Genomic DNA, 24,637 nt, shown 5'->3' on the forward strand with positions numbered 1-24,637 from the left:
CAAGAACTTTATGCTGAGGACAGATTTTGTTGTTAGAAGGAAAAAATACAGAATACTTTTACTCTTGAAAAATAATTCCTAAAAAGACCTGTAATGTGATTCTTGTATTTTCTTTTTCATATTATGGAAAAATACTTGAAATAAGTTACAACTTATGCTGTTATGAAAAATATTAATATTTTGGAAGTTTTTAAACCTAGAAAATGTTTAAGCATGACAATCACATTAAGGCACTACCAAGTCTTTGGTTTGATTGGTCAATTCTATCACACAACTTAGGAGGTAGCAATAGGAAAACAAAGTCCTCTTTATCTGGAAGAGATGATGCACATCTTCATCGTTCAGGGTATATAAACCAGTACACCTATGTAAACGAGGGCTCCGTTTAACCTATAAGTAAACTAGAAAAAACAAAACACACACACAAGATAAAATAATACACTTCAACATAAAAATAGAAGAAACACTTTTTCTGGTATCTAATTAAAACTGGACATCAGAATACACAATAAAATTCTTAGAAAGAAAATATAATAAATTGCAATAGTAACAGAGCATTGACCAAAACAAAGTGAAACACTTGGCAAAAAAGAAAGACAAAAACATTCCCAAGGATCCAAGGCCATATGAAACAACAAGCCACTTTGTACAATGACTGACATACGAGGATTACAATTATCATTAGCAGCACAGAGTCAGTTGGCTGCGATTGGCTCCAGCAGACCCCCCGTGACCCTGTAGTTAGGATATAGCGGGTTGGATAATGGATGGATGGATGAAATCACATTGAAAAATGGAATGTAAAGCTAAGTGGAAGTCACTGCACTTCCTGTATATCAATTAAGTCTATAGTATATTAACCCAATTTTGGCCATCTTGCAATAGTGGGAAATGTTTAAAATAACTTAAAGATGAATAAAAATAAATTTGTATTTGAACTCTTACCTATACGGGTATCCATGATACTTGGCTTTAAAGATAGACAATAACCAGCTATAGAAAAAAACAACTAGTCCTATTCCAGCAACACACATTACTGCAGATAAAAAAAATAAGAATTAGTACAGCACATATGTAAAATAACATGACATAATACTCACTGATACATACAAAACAGTGTGATTAAAAAAAGAACATAAATATATGAGCTCTTAAAAATGGCAATGAAAATTCTAAACATATTTTTCACAGACATAATCAGGGACACTTAGGCAAGAACTTTCTCTTAGCCCTTACAACTCCTCAGATCAAATTTAGCCCTGTTGTGTTTAAAATCAGTAAAAGCACCACATATTTTACCTGCTGAGTCAACTGAGTCTATTTGTTAAATAACTTTGGTCAGCAGTTTAAGGGAGTGCAAATATTGATTAACTATAATTATATTAAGAAGCAATTTAATAAGGATGTTATACGTTAACTCTGGTTCAATATCTAAAAATTTAAAAGCAATTGTGCTTCTTAATCTCAGGTTCATCATGAAAGAACAGTTCCTTATACCACTTTTTTATATTTTTGTTTTGTTTAACAATAGAACAATGTAGACGAGAACAGGCCATTCAGTCCAGCAAAGCTCGCCAGTCCAATAAACTTAATTCTTCTAAAGTAACACCAAGTCTAGTTTTGAAAGTCCCTATGGTCTATCACTCTACTTCATAGCTTATTCCAAGTGTCAGTGGTTCTCTGAGTAAATAAAGCTTCCTAATGTTTGCATGAAATTTACCCATAACAAGCTTCCAAGTTTTCAACTGTGTCCCCGTGTTCTTGGTGAACTAATTTTAAATTAACAATCCTGATCCACTGGATTAATTCTCTTCATAATTTTAAATTCTTCAATCATATCTCCAATTAATCTTACTTTGCTTAAAGTTAAATGTCTTATCTCATTTAATTTTTCTTCACTGGAATTGGCTTAATCACTCTTCTCTTGACTTTTTCTAGTTTTTTTATGTCATTTTTGTAGCCTGGAGACCAAAACTGTACACAGTACTCCACATGAGGGCTCACCAGTGTACTATAAAGGTTGAGGAGAACCACCCTGGACTTTTACCCTCCACATCAGGGTGCTATATAACCGAATATTATGTTAGCCATCTTAATTGCTTCTGAAAACTGTCTGGAAGTTGAAAGTATAGATTCCACTGCAGCTCCTACATCCTTCTCATAAGGTGGATTTTTGCTTTTCAGACCTCTCATTGTGTATTCAAACCTAACACTTTACTTCCTAAGAGTAATATTTATATTTACTGACACTAAATTTCATCTGGGGGTGGCATGGTGGTAGCGCTGCTGCCTCGCAGTTAGGAGACTCGGGTTTGCTTCCCGGGTCCTCCCTGCGTGGAGTTTGCATGTTCTCCCCGTGTCTGCGTGGGTTTCCTCCCACAGTCCAAAGACATGCAGGTTAGGTGCATTGACGATTCTAAATTGTCCCTAATGTGTGGTTGGTTTGTGGGTGTTTGTGTGTGCCCTGCGGTGGGCTGGCGCCCTGCCTGGGGTTTGTTTCCTGCTTGCGCCCTGTGTTGGCTGGGATTGGCTCCAGCTGACCCCCGTTAGCCTGTAGTTAGGATATAGCGGGTTGGATGATGAATGGATGGATGGAAATTTCATCTGCCACAAATCAAAGTCCTTCTGTAATAAGATTTAACGGATTCCAAATTATCTGCCAATCCACTTATCTTGATATCAACTGCAAACTTAACTAACTTGTTACGTATATTTCTATCTAAATCATTTATATATTTTAAAAATAACAGCGGCCCTAGCACTGACCCCTGTGGAACGCCACTCTTAATGCCAGCCAGTGTTCCTCACACCATTACCCTCTGCTTCCTGTGTCTGCACTCATTTACAAACATCACCCTGAACTCCCACTTCTTTTAGTTTGATGCCCAACTTCTCATGTGGCACTTTCTCAAATGTTTTCTGCAAGTCAAGATAAATAATATCATATGCTGCGCTATAATTATACTCTTTTGTTGCTTCCTCATATAATTCCAGAGAGTTAGTAAAACATGACCTTCTTCTGAAACCATATGGACTATCCAGTAAAACTCCTGTTCTTGCCATGTGTTGCTCAATCTTATCCTCTTTAATAAAACCCCTGTGTGCGTCCAGGTGTCCGTGTGTGTGTGTCTTTTAGCCCCATGCATGAGGCTCGGTGCGACACACACGACCGGCATCGTGGACGCACACACACTGGAAGCTGAGCACACAGTGAATGGCGTAGCCGCGCATGATAAGCAAATAAAGGACAGCATTGCTGGGGAGTGTGCTGATTGGGTAGTCGCGCGACATAAAATCCATTGCTGGGGAGACGCAACGCATACTGCCCCGTGCATGTTTACTAACTAACTATCAACTAACAACATGCCACCCAAAAAAAAAGGACACGTCAAGTAGGAGAAAAGACACAGACACTCAAATCGTATATAAGCAACATCTCCTGAAAGAACGGTCAGCTCAGCAAGTAAACATCAACAAAAGAAAGGCTGAAAGACAAAGAAAAAACAAGCAAATAAATCGATTGTTAAAAAGAAAATGAGCATCAGAATATTCCCCGTATTGATTTGGCTCTATCCTCTACTAATTTACCCTTTACCTTAAGAAGGCAACAATTTCCAGTTACATTAGCCTTTGCCATAACAATTAATAAAGCTCAAGGGCAAACCTTAGAAAAAGTTGCCATTTACTTGCCAGAGCCAGTATTCAGCCATGGTCAGTTATATGTGGCATTATCAAGAGTTAGAAGTTTTACAGATGTTGTTGTCAACGTTGTAGATGGTCCTGAACAAGAGTGTTTACAAAAAATGTTGTCTATAATGAAATTTTATTGAAAAATTTCCTGAGGTAAAAAAATAAAAACATTTTCCTAAATATCTTCTTCAGATATTGTGTATTACAGATTGTTATAAAGTTTTACACTAAGGCAATATTATTTATACTTACTGTATTGTCATATACTTTTCTATTTTTAATATTATTTTACTTTAGGCTTCTTGCAAAAATATTTTTAACAAAATAATTAAGACAACAAACAGAATGAGGTCAAGGTCCCTTGCCATTTAATATAGGTTGTTCCTAATAATGTTTATGCAATACTGTTCTAGCGCCCGTTATTGTAACGGGCTTAATGTCTAGTCCTTAATAATTCCTTCCATTCATTTTTCTGTGATGCACATTAAGCTTACTGGCCTATAGTTGTTTAGATCTGCCCGGTAGACCTTTTAATATAACGGGATAATATTTACCATTTTTCAGTCCCTTTAGAATTTCACCAGTATGCAGTGACTTCCTAAAAATATACGTCAAGGTTTTATACATGTACTCGCTAACCACCTTAAGAACACAAGGGTAAATATTATCAGGTCCTGAAGATTTGTTTAATTTCTACCTATTTAACAATCACTTGGTGCCTCCTTAGTTAGTTCCTTTTACCACTGGGAGGTTACCTACTTCATCAAATGTGAAGACCACAGAAAAATGCAAGTTTAGAGCATCAACTACTGTATTTCACAATCAGTATTTTTTAATTCCCCTTTACTACTCCTGATGTACTTCATCTCCTCCTTGACTGTTATATTACTACTAAAATACTGAAAGAATCTCTTTGGTCAGACGTTCACCTTATCTGCTAGATTCCTCTCTCACTGTCTTTTTGCCTCCCTAATATCCTTTGTAAATAGTTAACACTTAAATAAAAGTAATAACATATACTTGTTTAGCTAGGGGAAAAAAAGTCAAGGATATTAAACTTAATTAATGTAACAGGATACTTTATAATTAACATTTTAAACACGAAACACAAGTTGCTACTTACTCTTCCGTTTCCCAATTTCCATATCTGATGTTGCTGCTTCATGTAAAAGTACCATTCCCAAGGTAACAGCAGCATCTGGAGTGACTGTTTAAGGCATTTTAAATACTAAACCAGTTAGTATAACACAACACATGCTAAAAGGGACAAATTCATCAAATTTTGGGAGGCCAATTTTGCATATAAAATGTGTTACTATTAAGCAAAGTTAATAAAAAAGCTATTACTTTAGTTAAAGTGGCCATAGCTGTCAGAAGATAAACATTTGCAGATGCTTAGAAAAAAAATTTAAATTGCTAAAAATACAGTTGTATACTCACAATAGTCAATAAAACAAAAGTGCTATTTTCAGTTTAGACTTCCTGCTAAAAAATGTGGAAGTTCTCCATCATAAACATTTTAATTGCATGAATAACAGTTTCAGGGATTATCACTAATGTTGATACTTACTATAAGTTATCGCACCATAAAATAATGCTTATTTTAATATACAATTATTACAATTATTACAACAAATGTGTAGCATGTTATTTTTTCAAAATGTATACATTTAAATTTTAAGAAAACAGTAATACAAGCTAATTTACTTTAATTATAAATTACCATTACATCATGATATGAAAAATAACTATCACACAAGTAAACACAAAAATCAATTACCTTAATTTACTACTCACAGTACTGAGTTTTACTTAGCTTAAAGATTACATTAAAATAAACAAAAGACAACTCCGAACTAAAATCCATTATATCATCTTCACTTAACACCACAATCCTATCCGATTCAGAAAGACAGAGGAGTAAAAAGCTCATTATGGGATAGTTTCTCAAAGTATTAAAACAGGCCTGACAGGCTTATTTTTAAGATCAGTATTAATGAACTCTTCCAAAATTTGGAAATAACTTTATACCCATTTTTTATAAAGAAAAATTAGATTTTTTAATTTGTTTTATACAATATAAGATTTTGCTTACCTATCGAGTAATGGTTGGTGGGATAGGGTTCTTCCATTTAGGCAAGAACAGTCAAAGGGCAAGCAATGTAGTAGAATAAATCAATATAGATTTGGCATTTTATAATCATCTGATACAATTCCAAATTACAGTATTCCATTAAAGGTTTAGGAACAGAATATTTTTTCTCAAAATTGCCTTATTGCCGAGCAATTCCAAAACAAGATTTAGCAAGGCTGTAGTGCCTGATGACATCATTCAGTTAGGATCCTGTTCCTGATAAATTTCTGATAATCTTTTTCTTGATTCATTTGTAGAATATACAATTTTAAACTGAATTACACCATGCTTTACAAGAGATTAAGCAGAGAGAATGAATGCATGAATTTAAAATGTAGCATGTTGCTGGAAGCCTGTATTTGAACAACAGCTCAAAAGGTGCACATTCAATGTGAAGGTAGGGGTCTCTAAAGCTTTGGAAGCCTGATAACCTCTCTGAATCAGATATTGTGGAAGTTAAAGAAGGCTGGAGTACTAGATTATTGTAAGCTAAAGCTCCACAGAAAAGTATCTGTCCCTTAAATTGCTTCCTACATTGGTTCTGTAATTTAACCAAGTAATTCATAATCCTTGTTTAACAGGTTGCATTCAAGATGTACAAAGTTACCACTGACCCATGGGTTTTACATACACATAGTCACCAGCCACTTTATTAGGTACTCCTTTTTGAACTGCCTATTAACATAAATATCTAATCAGCCAATCACATAGCAAAATCTCTATGCATTTAGATATTGTCACGATAAGCAGCTTAAATTCAAACCGAGCATCAGAATGGGGAAAAAGGTGATTTAAGAGACTTTGAACGTGATGGCATGGTTGTTGGTTCAAGACGGGCTGGTGTGAGTATTTCAGAAACTGCTGATCTACTTGGATTTTCAACGAGTCTCAATTTCTGCTGCAACATTCGGATAATAGGTTCAGAATTTGGCATCAACAACAAGAAAGCATGGATCCTTCCTACCTTGTATCAGTAGTTCAGGCTATTGGTGGTTTAATAGTGTGGTGGATATTTTTTGGCACACTTTAGTACCAACTGAGCATTGTTTAAATGCCATAGCTTACCCGAGTATACCATGTCCATCCCTTTATGAAAACAGTGTACCCACCTTCTGATGGCTTCTTTAAGCAGGATAATGCACCCTGTCACAAAGCTCAAATCATCTCAAACTGGTTTCTTGAACATGACAATGAGTTCATTGTACTCAAATGGTCTCCACAGTCACAGGGGCCTCATGTATAACGCTGTGCATAGAACTCACACTACAACATGGCATAAGCACAAAAGCGGGAATGTGCGTACGCACAGAAAAATCCAGATGCATAAATGTGTACGCACGCAAACTTCCACGTTCTTCCGTTACATACCAGTAAATCCTGGTCGGCGTGAAAAGCAACGGACGTGCACGCGCCTGCTGTCCCGCCCCAACTCCTTCCAGAATTACGCCTCTTTGAATATGCAAATCAATATAAATAGCCCTTAAGCTCAGCCGTCTGTAAAAAGACGATGGGAAAAGGACGGGGGAAAATAAAAGAATTTAAGCGAATACAAAGTGGAGGCAAGGAAAATGTTCTATTTGTTGGTTTAAACAGTGGTATAAACAACAAAAGGAAGTCGATTGAGTGACAGAGAACCTCGAAAGCTCAAGTTCACAAGTCGCACAGTGCCCGAAATAAAAAAAGACTCTGTCAGATATCGAAGTCACTGTGAAAAGGCCGTAGCCCAACGTCTGAGTGTTATATGAAAGCTTATTAGGGTACCAGACAAAAAAAATAGGCACACAGTGGGGAAAAAAGCACGACATGTCAACTTTAATCTCTAGATTTCCATTTTAATCATGTATTTTGTCATTAAAGTAGAACATCATAAACTTCATCTTAAAATCGTTTAATTTACTAGTCTCTCAAATCCCATCAAAACTAAAGTAGCACGTTAAATACTTTGTTTTGTATTTGATCTTCTATGTGCTCTGTGTGTGTGAATCACTACGTGCTTCCGGGCTTTCTCTTCCTTCGACAGGACACAGAATCCAGTACATTCGTGATATTACAGCTCTCTGAATAATTAAAATACTGAGATGTATATGTGATATCATTTTCATGATGATAGGAGTTAAATCATGTTATTAATCATGGGAACATGGTGGCGCAGTGATTGTTCATGACTCATACAAGATGATTGCTGTGCCATGTGCGACCTTCGATGAAATACTTTATTGTAGCAGTACTGTCTCTTTCAAAAGTACTAACCCCTAATTTCTGTCCTTACTTTTCTTTCTCCAAGTACCCAATCGCCGCACAATCAGCTCTGTAATAGACATTAAGCCATCTGTAAGCTTAGAACGCCGATTCTTCAAAACTTTCAAGGAATACTGAAATATCTTCGTAGTACGTGTTTAATTATTTTATCCATCTGTCCTTCCAGTGTCGTGCCAGCACAAGCAAGGACAGCGTGAGGCAGAAACAATCCATGAACGGCGCGCAAGCTCCTAGCTAGCACTGCGGCACCGTGTCCTGGGATGTTTATTTATTAACAATATAGATTATTTAAATGAAGTTAAAAAGTTTTATCTGTATAATATAATAAACATATTTTGCTGCATTTCATCTTTCATCTGCATCATATGTAAATACGCACTTTATAAAGTGGCTCAGGTTGTGCAATATTATAACTGTAGTGCAAGTTTACAGTGAGGTAATTGTACTTATAAGTACAGACAGTTCTACAAGGAGCACTTGATGGACTGATTGAGTGCATTTATATTTCTTGGAATGAAACTCTTTCTGAACAACGAGGTCCATACAGGAAAAGCTTTGAAACGTTTGCCGTGTGAGAGCAGTTAAATAGACAGCATGGCTGAGGCAGCGTGTGCTTGATGCTGTATACCGATAATTCTCTTTCTCTGCTTCTGTAGATCTTTGATTCCTCACTCAGATACAGTGATATAAATAGTCTGAGTGGTGCAGTGAGAGTAATGTGGAAAAAGATGATCTGCTGTGGCAATCCCTAACGGGAGCAGCTGAAAGAAGAAGAAGGTGCAGTGAGAGTATCAACGCTAAAGCAGCTATTGTATTTAGAATAGTTTGACCATTCCGTGGACCGTTATACTGTTACTGGTTAATTACAATCAGATGCATTAAACTAATAAACAATATACGGTTAATTTCAGTGTATTTATAAAGCTGCATCAGGGATGTGGATCTGAAAAAGAAAGGGTAACCAAACAGTAACATTAGCACTGCTTTGACGCAGGGTGCCGCCAGTCTGCAAAACCGAGCGGAGAACTTGTGTACGCCAGGGTATGAGGTACCGTGGAAATGCGCGTGGCTTTATGCCAAGTTTAGGTTTTATACATCGTGATTTGAGAGTGGAAACATTCTTACGCAACATTTTTGTGCATACGCACCGTTTATACATGAGACCCCAGATCTCAATCCAATAGAGTACCTTTGGGATGTGGTGAAATGGGATATTCACAGCATGGATGTGCAGCTGACAAATATCATGTCAATAAGGACCAGAATTCCTAAGGAAAGATTCTAGCACCTTGCTGAATCTATGCCACAAAGAATTATGGCAGTTCTGAAGGCAAAAGTGGTTCTAAACCAGTACTAGCAAAATGTACCTAATAAAGTGGCCGGAAAGTGAGTGTGTATACATGTGATATAGCAGGTTGGATAATAGATGGATGGATATTTTACAAATATATAGGCGGCTTCCCTGTGCTAACCGAAACCAATGTACATACTTATTTTGGTGGTATGACGCCACTGTCAGCCGCCATATTGAACTTTCCAGCGTCACTAATTCTCCAACTTCCAGTGTAGGTAGAAGGCTGAAATTTAGCAGGCTCATTCCTTGCAAATTAAACCTTTTTAAACTGAGGGAAAATATACCAATAATTATTTGTTAAGGATCTCTTTGTATACCACATTGTGAGTTCAACACTCCGGTTGTAATATGACCAAGCTGTGCGCTGAGCTTACTCTTGTATGCAACGTACAGTTGGCCATGTGAACAGTAATCTTGTAATCAGCTTGGATTGCTGCTGTCATAATCGGTTTGAGTTTCATGGTTTGTTTCAATTACGACATTATTTGTAGGACTTGTGTTGAAGAGACATTCGGCATATGTCAAGCATTGTAAGTATACAACCGGTTTCATCGATAACTTCACATCCAACTTTTGAGAGTTTAAACATTCATAAACATCAAAGTGTCCACTACTGAAATAGTCACCTGTCAATCTAAGATGTTTAAGAGGCACTGACAGTTGTCCAAAGGTGTAAAATATTTGGCCATTTTGGTACACTTGAAAGCGACAACCAAACAATTCAGCGGCAGCCATCAACTCACATGCAGATGCATAGGTGAAGGGCTTAAGCATTTCACTCTTATAGTGCTCCTGTGTAGAATAATTATCTCCTGTGCCGTCTTCAGTCCACACCTTTAACCTGTCCCAGTCATTCAATACATAAGACACAATGTTCCTCCGGATATCAAGAGTGGGCCTGATATGGCCGTGCAATATGTAACAAAGAGAATGGAACAGGCAAGTGCCATCTCTGGGTATGGAAACCACTCGGTAAGTGAGAGTTCTTTGATCGATGGTGATCACCTCGATAGACATGTTAATGGGGGTACGGTTGGAATGATAAAGGAACTGGGTACCTGAACAATGTAAAGTATGTCTAAAATACCTAAACAATAACTATAATCATAATAAATGAACAATAAAACAGCGGAGAAGCTGTGGATTAAATAAAAAGGCTGTAGTTATCAGCAGGGAGACGTGAATCCTGTGGCGAAGCAAGGAAGGGAATGTAGAGACTGGAGCGACGGACGGCCTTATATAGGCAGGCAGCCAATAACGTGGGAGGCGTTGGGATGGGGGACCCAATGCCGCCACACACGGTGACCGAGCTGCAAGCTATGGACGTATATATGTACGTAAGTAGGATTCAGTTAGCGTTGGGAACCCGCATACCAAATTTCTTGAAGATGGGCCCATAAGTAACAAAGACCGTTGAAAAGTTCAATATGGCGGCCGACAGTGGCATCATACCACCGAAATAGTACCAAATTTTAGCCTTCTACCTACACGGGAAGTTGGAGAATTAGTGATGTTGGAAAGTTCAATATGGCAGCTGACAGTGGCGTCATACCACCAAAATAAGTATGTACATTGGTTTCGGTTAGCGCAGGGAAGCCGCCTACCAAATTTCATGAAGATGGGGCCATGAATAAGAAAGTTCAACATGGCGGACGTTGTTGACCATTACGACTGTTACGTGTAGAATTTCGAAATGAAACCTGCTTAACTTTTGTAAGTAAGCTGTAAGGAATGAGCCTGCCAAATTTCAGCCTTTTACCTACACGGGAAGCTGGAGAATTAGTGATGAGTCAGTCAGTCAGTCAGTGAGGGCTTTGCCTTTTATTAGTGTACTAGCAGAATACCCGCGCTTCGCAGCGGAGAAGTAGTGTGTTAAAGAAGGTACGAAAAAGAAAAGGAAAATTTTAAAAATAACGTAACATGATTGTTAATGTAATTGTTTTGTCATTGATATGAGTGTTGTTCTCATATCTATCTATCTCTCTCTCTCTATATATATATCTATATATATATCTATCTATCTATATATATCTATATATATATCTCTATATATATCTATATATATCTATATTATATATATATATATATATATACATACACTCGCGCTTGGCAGCGGAGAAGTAGTGTGTTAAAGAAGGAAAGAGAAAGAAAAGGAAACATTTTGAAAATAACGTAACATGATTGTCAATGTAATTGTTTTGTCACTGTTATGAGTGTGCTGTGATATATATATATATATATATATATATATATAGCAAAATACCAGCTCGCAGCGATGTCATGTGTTTAAGAAGTTATGAAAAAGAAAAGGAAACATTTTAAAAATAATGCAACATGATTGTCAAAGTAATTGTTTTGTGTATTTGGCGGCAGCGTCACAAAGTTGTTTTCGGTAGCTGCATCAGAAAATGTACCACGACATCTGACACGCCTCCTTTTTACTGTTTTCTCAAAGCTTGGATTGCTGCTGTTATATATATATATACACACACACACACACACACACACACATATACATATATATATATATATATATATATACACACATATATATACACATACATATCTTCATATCTACATATCTATATCTACATATCTACATATACACATATATATATACATACCTATCTACATCATATATACACACACATACATACATACACACACACAAATTATATATATGTGTGTATGTATGTATATATATATATATATACATATATATATATATATATATATATATATATATATATATATATATATATATATATATATATATATATATATATATATATATATATATACATACACACAGTATATATATATATATATATATATATATATATATATATATATATATATATATATATACATATATATATATATACATACACACAGTATATATACATACTGTGGCCCCCGGCCGGGGCTGGAGCCCTTGGGGCATGAGGAGGACATGAGGAGGGCTTGTGCCTCCTCCAGACCGCAGGCGTCCGTCCTGGTTCTATTGGGAGCCACGGTCGAGGGCATGGAAGCCCTACCCTGTAGGGGCCCGTGGTTGCCGCCAGGCGGCGCCCGATGCGGTTGATCCCATGCAGTCGCCGCGGAGCTGGGCCCCGGGGCGCCTTGTGCCTCCTCCACACCGCAGAGGCGTCCGTCCTGGTTCTGTTGGGGGCCGCGGGTTGAGGGCATGGAAGCCCTTCCCTGTAGGGGCCCGTGGTCACCGCCAGGCGGCGCTCGATGCGGTTTATCCCGCACGGTCGCGGCTGGGGCTGGAGCCCGGCGGGGCGCCTTGGAGGACAAGAGGAGGCGAGTGCCTCCTCCAGACAGAGTGGGGCGTCCGTCCTGGTTACGCAGGGGCCTCGGGTACAGGGCATGGAAGCCCAGCCCTGTAGGGACCGTGGCCACCGCCAGGCGGCGCCCTGTGCCTAATTATCCCGGGAGCCCGGCACTTCCGCCACACCAGGAAGTGCGGGGAAGACTTTATGTGGCGCCCGGAGAGCTGCCAGGAAGGCAGCCAGCACTTCCGCCACGCTGGGGCGTGGCTAAGGAACAGATGCCGGAAACACCTGGGGCTCATCCGGGAGCCTTATTTAAGGGGCCGCCTCCCTCCAGTCAGAGGTGGAAGTCGGGAGGAAGCAGAGCGGAACTGGAGAGAGAGGCGGAGGCGCCAGGAAGGCACAAAGACTGTGGGCCTGGACTTGGGGAGATCGGTGCAGAAGGCACTGGGGTGCGTGAGCACAAACTTTGTAAATAACACCGTAAATAAATGGTGTGTGGTGACAATATGATGTCCGTCTGTCTGTGACGGGGCCAGCGTTCACAGTGGCGTAGCGGCAGGATGCTCCGCCTGGTGCAAGGCGGGGACCTGTATCAAAATGTCTGTGAAGCGGCCCGCGCAGCAGCGGACCCCACACACTGGCCGCAGGAGCGGCCCGTGCACAGCCCCGCGGGAGCGTTTAACCCGGAGACCGCCGCGGACCGCATTATGGCCGAGCTTCCCAGGTGCGGAGGAAGGACCATGGGCATTGCTGGAGTGCAGCGGGCTCCCGCAAGCACGTCGTGGCAGAAGGCGCCGGGGCGGCAGGCGCCTATCGAGGCCATGCGGGGCGTTTCCCGGACAGACAGGACCCGGAGGTAAGTTTCCTGCTCGCGGGGAAGGGCCAGCGTCTGTTTTTCTTTAACAGGCAGGGGCCGCCCGGATCCTTGTCGGTGGCAGGGGCCTGTCGAACAGCGGTGCCTCGTTAAGCGCCGCAGCAGCGGAGAGCTGCTGAAGGGAGACGCTGCAACCTGAAGAGCCAGCATGTCGCCGCACTAGGGAGGAAAGAGCCAAAATGGCGCGGGCGGATGTCCCGCCGCTGACAGGCGCGGGGTTGGCTGGTGTGTCTAGTGTGCCCGCCGAGGATTGGATGGAGGCGGGACCTAGGAACGCCAATCGTGCCAAAGCGAGACCCGATTGGGCCAGAGGGAGTGGCCCAGAGGAGGCAGGCGTCGCGTGGAGCCGATCGACAGGTAAGCTCACCGGCGTCTGTCTCTCTCTCTCCACCAGCGGCTCGGCGTGTGTCGGAGGAGTCCCTCGCCCGCCAAGCCGTCCTTAGAGGAGCTGCTCGTGTTCTCGCCGCTCAGTGTGAGCAGCTGGCGGGAAAGGCGGTGCGTCGGGAGAGCGCCGGAGCGTGAGGATCGGAGGATCGGCGCTGGAACCGGAGGCGGCAGAACACGGCGGGGTGGTGAGTATTACCGTCCCGTAAAGCAAGCGGGAGGTTTGCGAACATGGCTGTGACCGTTCACGGACGATCAGCTCAAGTAAGCAACCTCCCGACAGCAGGCGCGGTGCAGGCGGCTAGCGCGAGGAGCTTGAATATGCAGGGGCTGGTAGGATCGGGGCTGCTGAGTGCCCTGGGTCCTAGCGCCCTGCGCTCAAGCCTGCAGCTGTCTCCTGTCGCTCTGCCTGGACGCAGCGGGGCTGGATTTGAGCTTTGCTGTGCTCAGACCCAGACCGTCAGCGTCCAGAAAAGAAGGAGGAACGAAGGGTGAATGCGGTTCCTCCGATAGGAAGAAGCGCGGCGCTGGAGTGCGCGTCGGAGAAGGCCGTCCTCTGTGCGGGCAGAGGAGATCCCTGGGCGGCTGGGCGAGCCGCCTGCGAGCGGTGCCGCGGACAACAGGCGGGCGGGCATGGAACCTGCGGCGGAGGACTTCAGCAGGCAAGTCAGGGGCTGTCGGAGGGGGGCAGGAGCACTGCGAGTGCGGAGACCGGCAGGGCACTCGGGGTGAGTGTCCTGGCAGTGCTTCTGGCCCTCTTTTCCTTTTCCACAGGCCCGAAGCCCGGCGGCGCTGAGGGCGGCGTCGTCAGGGACCTGCCCTCCTGGAGCGGGCGCTCAGCGGGCTCCACGCCGAGAGGCCAATAGTGTCCCAACTGCGGGGAACAGCGAGGCGAGCGGCGCAGACCACAGGGGCGTTTGCGCCGGGCGGGGTGCCGAAGGCGGATGTCCCAGGGTGCGTGTTGGACCCTGGGGGCATAGTAGGACCCTCGCCGGGGCGTGCTGCCCTTCGGGTTGTGCCGTTGGACCCACGTGTCCTCGCTAGCGGTGGGGCACTGTGGCCCCGGCGGGCTGGAGCCCGCGGGCGCCAGGAGGACATGAGGAGGGCTTGTGCCTCCTCCAGACCGCGAGGCGTCCGTCCTGGTTCTATTGGGAGCCACGGGTGAGGGCATGGAAGCCCTACCCTGTAGGGGCCCGTGGTTGCCGCCAGGCGGCGCCGATGCGGTTGATCCCATGCAGTCGCCGGCGGAGCTGGAGCCCGGCGGGGCGCTACTGGAGGGCGAGAGGAGGGCTTGTGCCTCCTCCACACATGAGGCGTCCGTCCTGGTTCTGTTGGGGGCCACGGGTTGAGGGCATGGAAGCCCTTCCCTGTAGGGGCCCGTGGTCACCGCCAGGCGGCGCCCGATGCGGTTTATCCCCGCGTCCGCGGCTGGGGCTGGAGCCCGGCGGACGCTTGGAGGACAAGAGGAGGCGAGTGCCTCCTCCAGACAGAGTGAGGCGTCCGTCCTGGTTACGCAGGGGCCTCGGGTACAGGGCATGGAAGCCCAGCCCTGTAGGGACCCGTGGCCACCGCCAGGCGGCGCCCCTGTGCCTAATTATCACGGGAGCCCGGCAACTTCCGCCACACCAGGAAGTGCCGGGGGGAAGACTTTATGTGGCGCCCGGAGAGCTGCCAGGAAGGCAGCCAGCACTTCCGCCACGCTGGGGCGTGGCTAAGGAACAGATGCGGAAACACCTGGGGCTCATCCGGGAGCCTTATTTAGAGCGCCTCCCTCCAGTCAGAGGTGGAAGTCGGGAGGAAGCAGGCGGAACTGAGAGAGAGGGCGGAGGCGGCCAGGAAGGCACAAAGACTGTGGGCCTGGACTTGGGGAGATCGGTGCGAGAAGGCACTGGGGTGCGTGAGCACAAACTTTGTAAATAATACTGTAAATAAATGGTGTGTGGTGACAATATGATGTCCGTCTGTCTGTGCCGGGGCCAGCGTTCACAATACACACAGTGTATATATATATATATATACATACACACAGTATATATATATATATATATATACATACACACATATATATATATATATATATATATATATATATATATATATATAAAATGTAGATATGTGTGTGTGTGTGTGTGTATATATATATATATATATATATACATATATACATATATACATATATATATATATATATATATATATACACATATATATACTTGTGTGTATGTTTGTATGTGTCTATATGTGTGTGTATAGCTTTGGTCACTGAGTGCAAGGGAAAAATAATAAAATATAGTCTATAAGTTATTAAACAGTAAAACATTAACGTTTTAAGAAGTACAGGTACATTGAGCACTACTGGAGTGGTTGGGTAAACTACATTTTTAAAGACTGTGTAACACAACAGGTAAGTAACTAACAGCAGCTAAAATATATATGGATCATCTCTCGGTAGTAGATCCCTTTTGAAAGGCTACACGACGGCTGTGGTATAGAAATTACATTTTCTATGTGAGCGTTCAAATTTGTGCCTCTGGTAATGTGCCTTACCGGCATTTAAAGAAAATTAGTTTTGTGTCCTCTGCAGTGTTAAGAGAAAGGCTTTGGTTTGGGATAAAAGGTGTAAAGAAAGGAAAGTTGCCTTTTTCTTTTATATAGTATAGAGATGTGTTCGCTGGCGTTATGATCGCCTTTTGGGGACAGTAGCGGTGGGTCTTGTGTAGACTGGTGAGGCGTCCCTGCCATTAATCAGCTGTGATGGCACTGTCAGTCCTCCACTCGTGTGCGTGTCTTCATAATCCGAGGTGAGGACCTCATAATCATATCGTGCAAAAGAAAGTGTGAATCGCCTTAATATTATTTTTCCGTGGTGTAGAAAAGGGGTCCGTGTTTGCACTTGTCTGGGCTATAGCGCGGGGAGGATGAAAAAATTAAAAGTGCTCACTTTGACTTAAGGCAGAAGCGCAGTCAGCGTCTCAAAGGCGGCACAGCTATGCGTAGCGCTGGCTGCTCGACTTTTGCTGGGCAGGAGACCACAGTTTTGCAGACACGTTCATGATATCAAAAGTCTCAGCGCTCTTTGGAGGTCATTCATATATTATATATATAGCAAAATCCCAGCGCCAGCGGAGAAGTAGTGTGTTAAAGAAGTAATGAAAAGAAAAGGAAACATTTTAATAATAGCGTAACATGATTGACATTGTCATGAGTGTTGCTGTCATATATATGCCTGCCTAAATAAGTCACCCTCGCTTTGCTCTTACTTTATTTACCGTTCATTTAATCATGGCTATTGGCGGAAAAATTATAAAATGGAAGGAGGATGGCTTTACCAAAACAATTATTGATGGCGAATCGATTATTCATAAAGCTTGAATTGGTGATGTTTTTCTGTGTTAACCTCATATTTTTCAGACTTCTTCTCAAACTAAGGTGGTGCGAGGGTAAAATGAATCGGGATCGCTGATCAATGTAATCGGTGTACCAGGAAATCATGCATTGACAAAAGCTCCCCTTTGCTTGTAATGCAAAGTGTGATTAAATGCATTATTTTTAGCGTTATGGAGCACATGCATGAAGCTTCTCAGCTGTGCTTGTGCTAAGAAAAGGAAAGATTTTAAAAATAGCGTAACACGATTGTCAATGTGACCTTTTGTAAGTAGTGCCTGGAGGATTCAGTGTGGAGAAACTCTAGAGATAGCGTGTGTATTAACTTGTGGATTTTTCTGTGAGTATTTGGTGGCAGTCTGCGAAGTTGCTTGAAGACGGCATTAGCTGAGCTCAGCTCAGACCGAAATTAGATGAATGGGAGGGAGATGATGGCGTGACTCCCCACCCGCCTTAACTGTCAATCCCCACAAACACAGTCTCGAATTTGCATAAGCACACCCCTTCACCTACAATTTTAACTTAGTTACAAAGTGATCAAAACTCGTTTATATCCTCGTCCTCTCATTAAACTTGTATCCCGCATTACCTGTGGGCATGTGAAACGCCAGCGTAGCCTGTCTATGAACTTAATTTAAAGTTTAGGTTTACACCTTTCTTTCTTTCGAGGCAGCAACACTCATGAATATGGTAGTATATGTCACTTTCGCGCTTCTTATTGTTTTTCGCTGCCTTCTCAATTATATAATGCATGTTTTCTTAAGCGCTTTTGGAGGTCTTCCTGGTTTTCTACGCACTGCGTTGACAATCAGTTCACGTGATTACGTGGGAGGCGTGATGATGTCACACGAAACTCCAATCCCCCACGTCATTCCAGCTCAACTCCATTACAGTTAATGGAGAAAAATACCTTCCAGTTATGACCATTAGGTAGAATTTCGAAATGAAACCTGCCCAACTTTTGTAAGTAAGCTGTAAGGAATGAGCCTGCCAAATTTCAGCCTTCTACCTACGGGAAGTTGGAGAATTAGTGATGAGTCAGTGAGTGAGTGAGTGAGTGAGTGAGGGCTTTGCCTTTTATTAGTATATATATATATATATATATATATATATATATATATATATATATATATACACATACATACATATATACACAGTATATATGCATACATACACACACATACAAATATTTGGACACCCCTACTTAAAATGTCTGTTAATGTGAATATTTAAATGAGCAGAAGATAAGCTGATCACCAACCAAAAGGCATAAAAATGACACAATTCTTTAATATTTTAGGCAAGATTACATTTGATGCACAAACCAGTGGGTTTCTTCATGCCAGTCTCAAACCCGGATAAATGGGGAGGGTTACGTCAGGAAGGGCATCCGGTGTAAAATTTTGCCAAATCAATATGCGGACAACAATGTTGGATGATCCGCTGTGGCAACCCCCAACAGGAGCAGCCGAAAGCAGAAGAAGAACAACGCCTTTGGCAAGTATCAAAGCTTGTAAATGTTTTTCATAGCCAGCTAAGAGTCTTTCAGTTCATACTTGGGTTATTTTAGCCCATTCATTCTTGCAAAAGGCTTCTAATTCTGCAAGATTCTTGGGCCACCTTGCATGTATTGCTCTTTTAAAACCTATCCACATTTTTTCAATGATCTTTAGGTCAGTGAACTATGAGGGCCATGGCAAAACCATCAGCTTGCACCTCCTGATGCACTGCATGTGTTTCTGATCATTATCTTGTTGTAGGACCCATCCTCTTTTTAAATGTAACATTTTTAGAGATGGTGGGATGTTTACTGCCAGAATATGCTGGTATTTAATTGAATCAATTTTTCCCTATACCAATGACATGTTCCCTGTACAACTGGCTGCAACACAAGCACAAAGGATGATCGATCCACCCCTACGCTTAATAGCTGGAGAGGTGTTCTTTTCCTGGAATTCGGCACAATTTTTTTCTCCAAAAATACCTTTACACATTGTGGCCAAAAAGTTCTATTTTGACTTCATCAGTCCACAGGGCTCGTTTCCAAAATGCATCAGTCTTGTTTACATGTTCATTTGTAAAGTTCAGACGCTGAATTTTGTGGCTAAGATGCAGGAAATGTTTTCTTCAGCTGACTCTATCGTGAAGGCCATATTTGTTCAGGTGTTACTACACACTGGAGCACCACCACTCCAGAGTCTGCTAAATCTTCCTGAAGGTCTTTTATTTGCCTTTATAGCAATACAATGAGCAGTTCTTTCAGAACATTTTCTTGGTCTTCCAGACTTCAACCTGACCTCCACCACTGTTAATGTTAATTGCCATTTCCTAATAACATTACGAACTGAAGAAACAGCTACCTAAAAATGCTTTGCTATCTTCTTGTAACCTTCTATTGCTTTGTGAGCACCAATTATTTTATTTTTCGGAGTGCTAGGCAGCAACTTAAAGGAGCCCATGGCTACCGATTGGTGGACAAGGTTAGAGGAGTCAGAAAATTTATACACAGCTTTGTAATTTGCATCACTTGGGGTTTCATAATGATGATGGTGAACAAGCTATAGCCATATCGAGCTAATTAATGTCCGAGACTTTGGCAAAAGTATCCTGAGACCTCAAATATGTTTGAGTCCCCAAACATTTGCATGGTGCTCCTTTCCTATTTTCACTGTGCAGCTGAACAAAACAAAAAGAGAACACTAACCTTGCATAAAATGCTCAAAAGAAATGTTTCATCTTTAACTTTATGCCTTTTGGTGATCAGATCATCTTCTGCTCACTCAACTATCCTTAGTAACAGACATTTTAAGCAAGGGAATAAGCTACCCAAACTTTTACATGCCACTGTATATATATGGATATTCTGAAAGATAAATAAGAGCTTTGCAAGGGTATTACTTTTAATATTAAATTTTCCCCTTTTAGGAGAACTGTAGAGATGACCACCTAGTAATATCTGGCTTGGTACTTTTCATAATATACTACAAAATTTTATTTTAATAAATCTGAATATATGTTTATACTTTGTGACTGTAAACTATAAATTCTTGAACTGTTCTAAGGCAATCAATAAAAAGTCAGCATGACATGTAAAATCATTTTGGAAAAAGTATGCTCTTGTTTAAATTAGTTTTGAAACCAGATCTCCTGTAAGATAAATCCAGTACACTTAATGATGAGCTTCACTTGCGATGAGAAGTACCACACAGCCCTTCATCCCAGTTTCCATAAAGAGAGAGAGAGACAGACACACAAAGGTTTAATATCAGTTGCAAAAAACACTTTCCGTACTGTAATGTGAAAATTTTAAATCACTACAGCAGCTTTGGATATTGCAGGTGCAGCTTGACAACCTATTTTAATATATATTTATTTAAATAATATTGCAGTGGACCTACTGTGTCATCAGAACACAACAAGTTGAAAATAGAGATTAAAACTGTTCTTTCCAGAGATAGAATGTCTTATTTTTATTGTTATTATTATCATCATCAGTCTAAAATTATTTGTGTTACTGTAGTAGCTCTAACTTAGGATAGTGGCTTATTAAATCCATCACAGACTTTTCCAAATTGCAACTCAACACACGATTCAATAAAACCGTTATAGTTTTACTTATATTTCCATCTCGTGTGAGAAGCTAGCTAGCTCAAAATAGTATGAACTATATGACACTGAAATGATAAAATGCTAATAATTCTGAACACTAACTGCAGGAGCAAAAAGTACTTTTCAGTGGAACATTGCTGCATGTTATGAGGCGGGTTGCAATATCTGAAAACTTTCCTCTTACTAAGTGCATTTTAAAATCCAAGCAGTTCAATTAATTTATTTTTTGTTATTCCTAAGTGAACTTTCTTTTTTTTGGCTTTTAAGGATCTAGGCAGCAAAGAATATAATAAGACACAACATACGCTACTCTGTATCCGTTTTGTGCTTTTCCCTTTTACCAAAGGATACTGAACAACAAAACAATGTGCGTTTCTGCAACAAACTGTGCTTGACTGCTTCCATGGATGTAACTCTGAAAAAAAGAAAAAAGTCATACAAGTTTCAAACTAATATGAAAATGCTACTTTTACTTCAATAAAAAAGCATGATACTGTCTTATTAAAGGGACCTAAGCTACATCTAATAACCTACATTCTGAATAACATTCAAATAGAAAATGAAATGGTACATATTGAGTTTGAGCTAGTGGATATTCCCCACCCATACATACATTTTCTTACTGCCCCAATTTAAGTGTCACATGGGGCCAGTTTTGTGGCAGATTTGGGTAAAAGGTAAAACATTTAAAAATTACCCTGGATAGGAAGCAGTCAACCACAAATCACGCTCACCCATATCCTTATACACTAGTGTTGATCAGTGAATTTTCCTAAGTGCTATTTACAGTGAATTTGCTGCATTCACCTTCGTCGAATTACTTACTGATAATTAGACCGATTAAGGAGAACTTTTTTCCCCCCCATTGCCCTATAATGCTTTGCAAGGCCAGCACAATATCCCCTTTAGCTGTAACGGCCAACATTGGATGGGACCGCCCCTGGGTATTACAATCCAGTCAAATCTAGTTCAGTTAGTCCTTGGCCATTGGCTTCAATGCATTTCGCCGTGTTTAGCATCATTCGCAAACAGTTCCGTGATACAGTATCTCTAAACTCAAGGTGAAGCAAACACTGTGGAGTTTGCTCATCACTACTACTCACCAATACAGAAGCAAATCTTTGGGATTGGTAAAGCCAGAGAAAACTGCCTAGACAAACACAGAACATACAAACTCCATACAGAGAATTAACATTTCAGATTTGAATCCTTGTCCATGGAGCTGTGATGGACCAATACGCCATAACCCCTACAGGATAAGTAGTCAGAGAATTAATATTCATTAACTTACCACTTGTCCTGTATTTGGGTTCTTGTGTGCATATGGAGGTCCACGGATGTGGTTCCACATCTGTCCAGAAGTCATAATAAGTACAAAACACTGTGCGAGAAAAGAAATATGCTAGTCATTGTACAGACCTGAGTCATGCAGTAGTTAAGTCACAAGCAAGGTAATTTACATATTTTCATTAAGACTATATGCAGAGTTTGTTGCAACTTGAAAGTGTAACATCTATTTCTTCTCAGATATTAGTTCAGTAAGATTACTTCTCCACCCTGATTTATTTACATACAAATAATTTTGTAATAAAAAAGTGATGCTTATTAAAAAAAATACTCAAATTCACAAAACTTCCAAAAAATATGAAATGACTATTAAACCGACAGTTCCAGGTCTTTTGCCTGCAATTGGCTCAGGTTTTGAGAAAGTGGAACTTAAGATGTCCTGGTCCATTAATCACATAGACCCTATCTGAAACAGAAGTGTATCATTCTATAAATCAATTAATCTAATTCACAGTAATGGGGGTACAGAGTACGAACAACATCCAATACAAGGTTCACTTCTAAATGTGAAAACTGATCACTCCATAACTATTTCACTGCATTATATTTTAAAATGATTTTGGTAACTGGCATCCCATCTATTGTTGGTTCCTACATTGTTCCTGATGCAGTTGGTCAAGCCTATGCCTAGCCCTCTGACACAGAACTGACTTAAATGGGTTGGGTGACATTTCTAAGAGTCTGTAAAGGCACTAAAAGTTTGTGGTTTGGAAATAAGGGCACTGTTGGCTTGAGGTACAAATGAAATGGGAAGAAATGAATACAACCAAAGAGCAACCAGCTCTCAAATTCTAAGGGAGAACGGTCATTTTATTTTTTGGGCTCTTCTACGCCACCAGAGAGTTGGATTTGAAATTCAGGCCAGGTAATATATGTGACATATGCTCTAAAAGTGATAGAGGGATAGATGAATATTCAGTTAAATCTAACAGAGAGATGAAAAAAATCATACTGTACAAAGAGTATTTTCTTTCATTATTTGTATTTCTCACTTTTTTTTTTTTTTTAATTTTTGGTATTTGCATATGAATAATCCATTATGTTTTTTTCTCCACGAGTTTAAATTTCTTCTTCTGTGTGCCATAGGAGTATAGGGGCATGGAGTTAAAATAAGCTGGTGTGTATAAGAATTATATGTACCAAGATATTTCTACAAATACTGCAACAAATTAAAGCAAGGATTCAAAACATTTATGCATTGTCTTAAAAGAATAATGCAGTTACACTCTGCTAGCAGTCATGCACATCAAAAGCAGAAAAACATGTAGTTATTAGTAGGTACCATTAAGATACACATATTCTAAAGTTAGACTACAATGAATAATAGAATTCATAAAACAAAAATCTTACCAAAGCAGCAAATGCCCAAGCATTTCGATTATACAGAAAATCAAGGTTATTCCTTCTCAAATAGACCAGCCCTCCAATAACAGCGAGAAGAAAGCCCAACATGAGAGGGCCAGCATAGTTTGGTGGCCTAATTACACGAATCTGAAACAGAAATAAATAAAGAAGCTGTAATGTAATATCAGTCCTACCGGTTTCTTTTTAAACCATAATAACCTCTAACCTTATCTCTAAAATCATATGGATGGGTACACAAACATGTATAGTAACAATTTTTGACTAACATCTGTTATACAATTATGTTTATGCTTATATATTAAAAAATTTAATATAGCACATTAAAATCAAAAATCAATTCATTCCTACAAAAAAAAAAAAGAAATAAAAATCAAGATACCAGAGTGTAAACACATCACTTGTCCTGCAACATCACCAACCCCATCTTGCCATCACTTGATTTTGGCTGTATTCTTTAAACTTGCTAATATTAGTAGGCTATTAACAAGTTCTTAGTTTTTGTTTGCTTTCAATTGTCAGTTAAATCCACCATTTTGTGCTGTTTAGTATGGTCTCTGGTTCACTTCTTTCAGTCTTTTTTGCAAACCTAATATGCACATCACAAACATGCTACTGCATATTATCTAGTGTTCACTTTTACTTTTTTTTTGTTTGGAAATGGACACAAAATAAAGTTGAAGGTCTGTGTGCAGGAATCATAATAAATGTAAATTTAGTGTCAGTCATGGAACACAACCAAGCAGCCATAAATCATTAAGCCCCCCAGACCATCAAAGAACTGAAAAAATCCTGATTGTGGAGTTCATTTTACTATAATGCAAGAACAATTCATATAAAGTTACATATCATGGTAATTTGCAGAGTGTACAATGAACATCACACTTTGTGACAGTCAAACCAGTAACAACTTTTTACATTTATATAGCTCACTGCTCAGCTCTTCAGTGAGTGAGGAGCTA

At 40.7% G+C, this 24,637-nt stretch overlaps 1 protein-coding gene across 1 annotated transcript in view; it reads right to left on the reverse strand.

Moving 5' to 3' along the window:
• Positions 1-248: 248 nt before the first annotated feature.
• Positions 249-24,637, reverse strand: part of LOC120537448 (magnesium transporter protein 1-like) — a 36,351-nt gene continuing 11,962 nt past the window's right edge. Inside the window, exons 5-10 of the mRNA XM_039766392.1 lie at positions 23,664-23,804; positions 22,258-22,347; positions 21,318-21,381; positions 4,814-4,888; positions 946-1,036; positions 249-401 (exon numbers count right to left, since the gene is read on the reverse strand). Coding sequence (XP_039622326.1) covers positions 386-401; positions 946-1,036; positions 4,814-4,888; positions 21,318-21,381; positions 22,258-22,347; positions 23,664-23,804 — 477 coding nt within the window. The 3' untranslated portion in view covers positions 249-385. The remainder of the gene's footprint in view (positions 402-945; positions 1,037-4,813; positions 4,889-21,317; positions 21,382-22,257; positions 22,348-23,663; positions 23,805-24,637) is intronic.

Source organism: Polypterus senegalus, chromosome 10, assembly GCF_016835505.1.
Source record: "Polypterus senegalus isolate Bchr_013 chromosome 10, ASM1683550v1, whole genome shotgun sequence".
In the NCBI taxonomy this organism is placed as follows: domain Eukaryota; kingdom Metazoa; phylum Chordata; class Cladistia; order Polypteriformes; family Polypteridae; genus Polypterus; species Polypterus senegalus.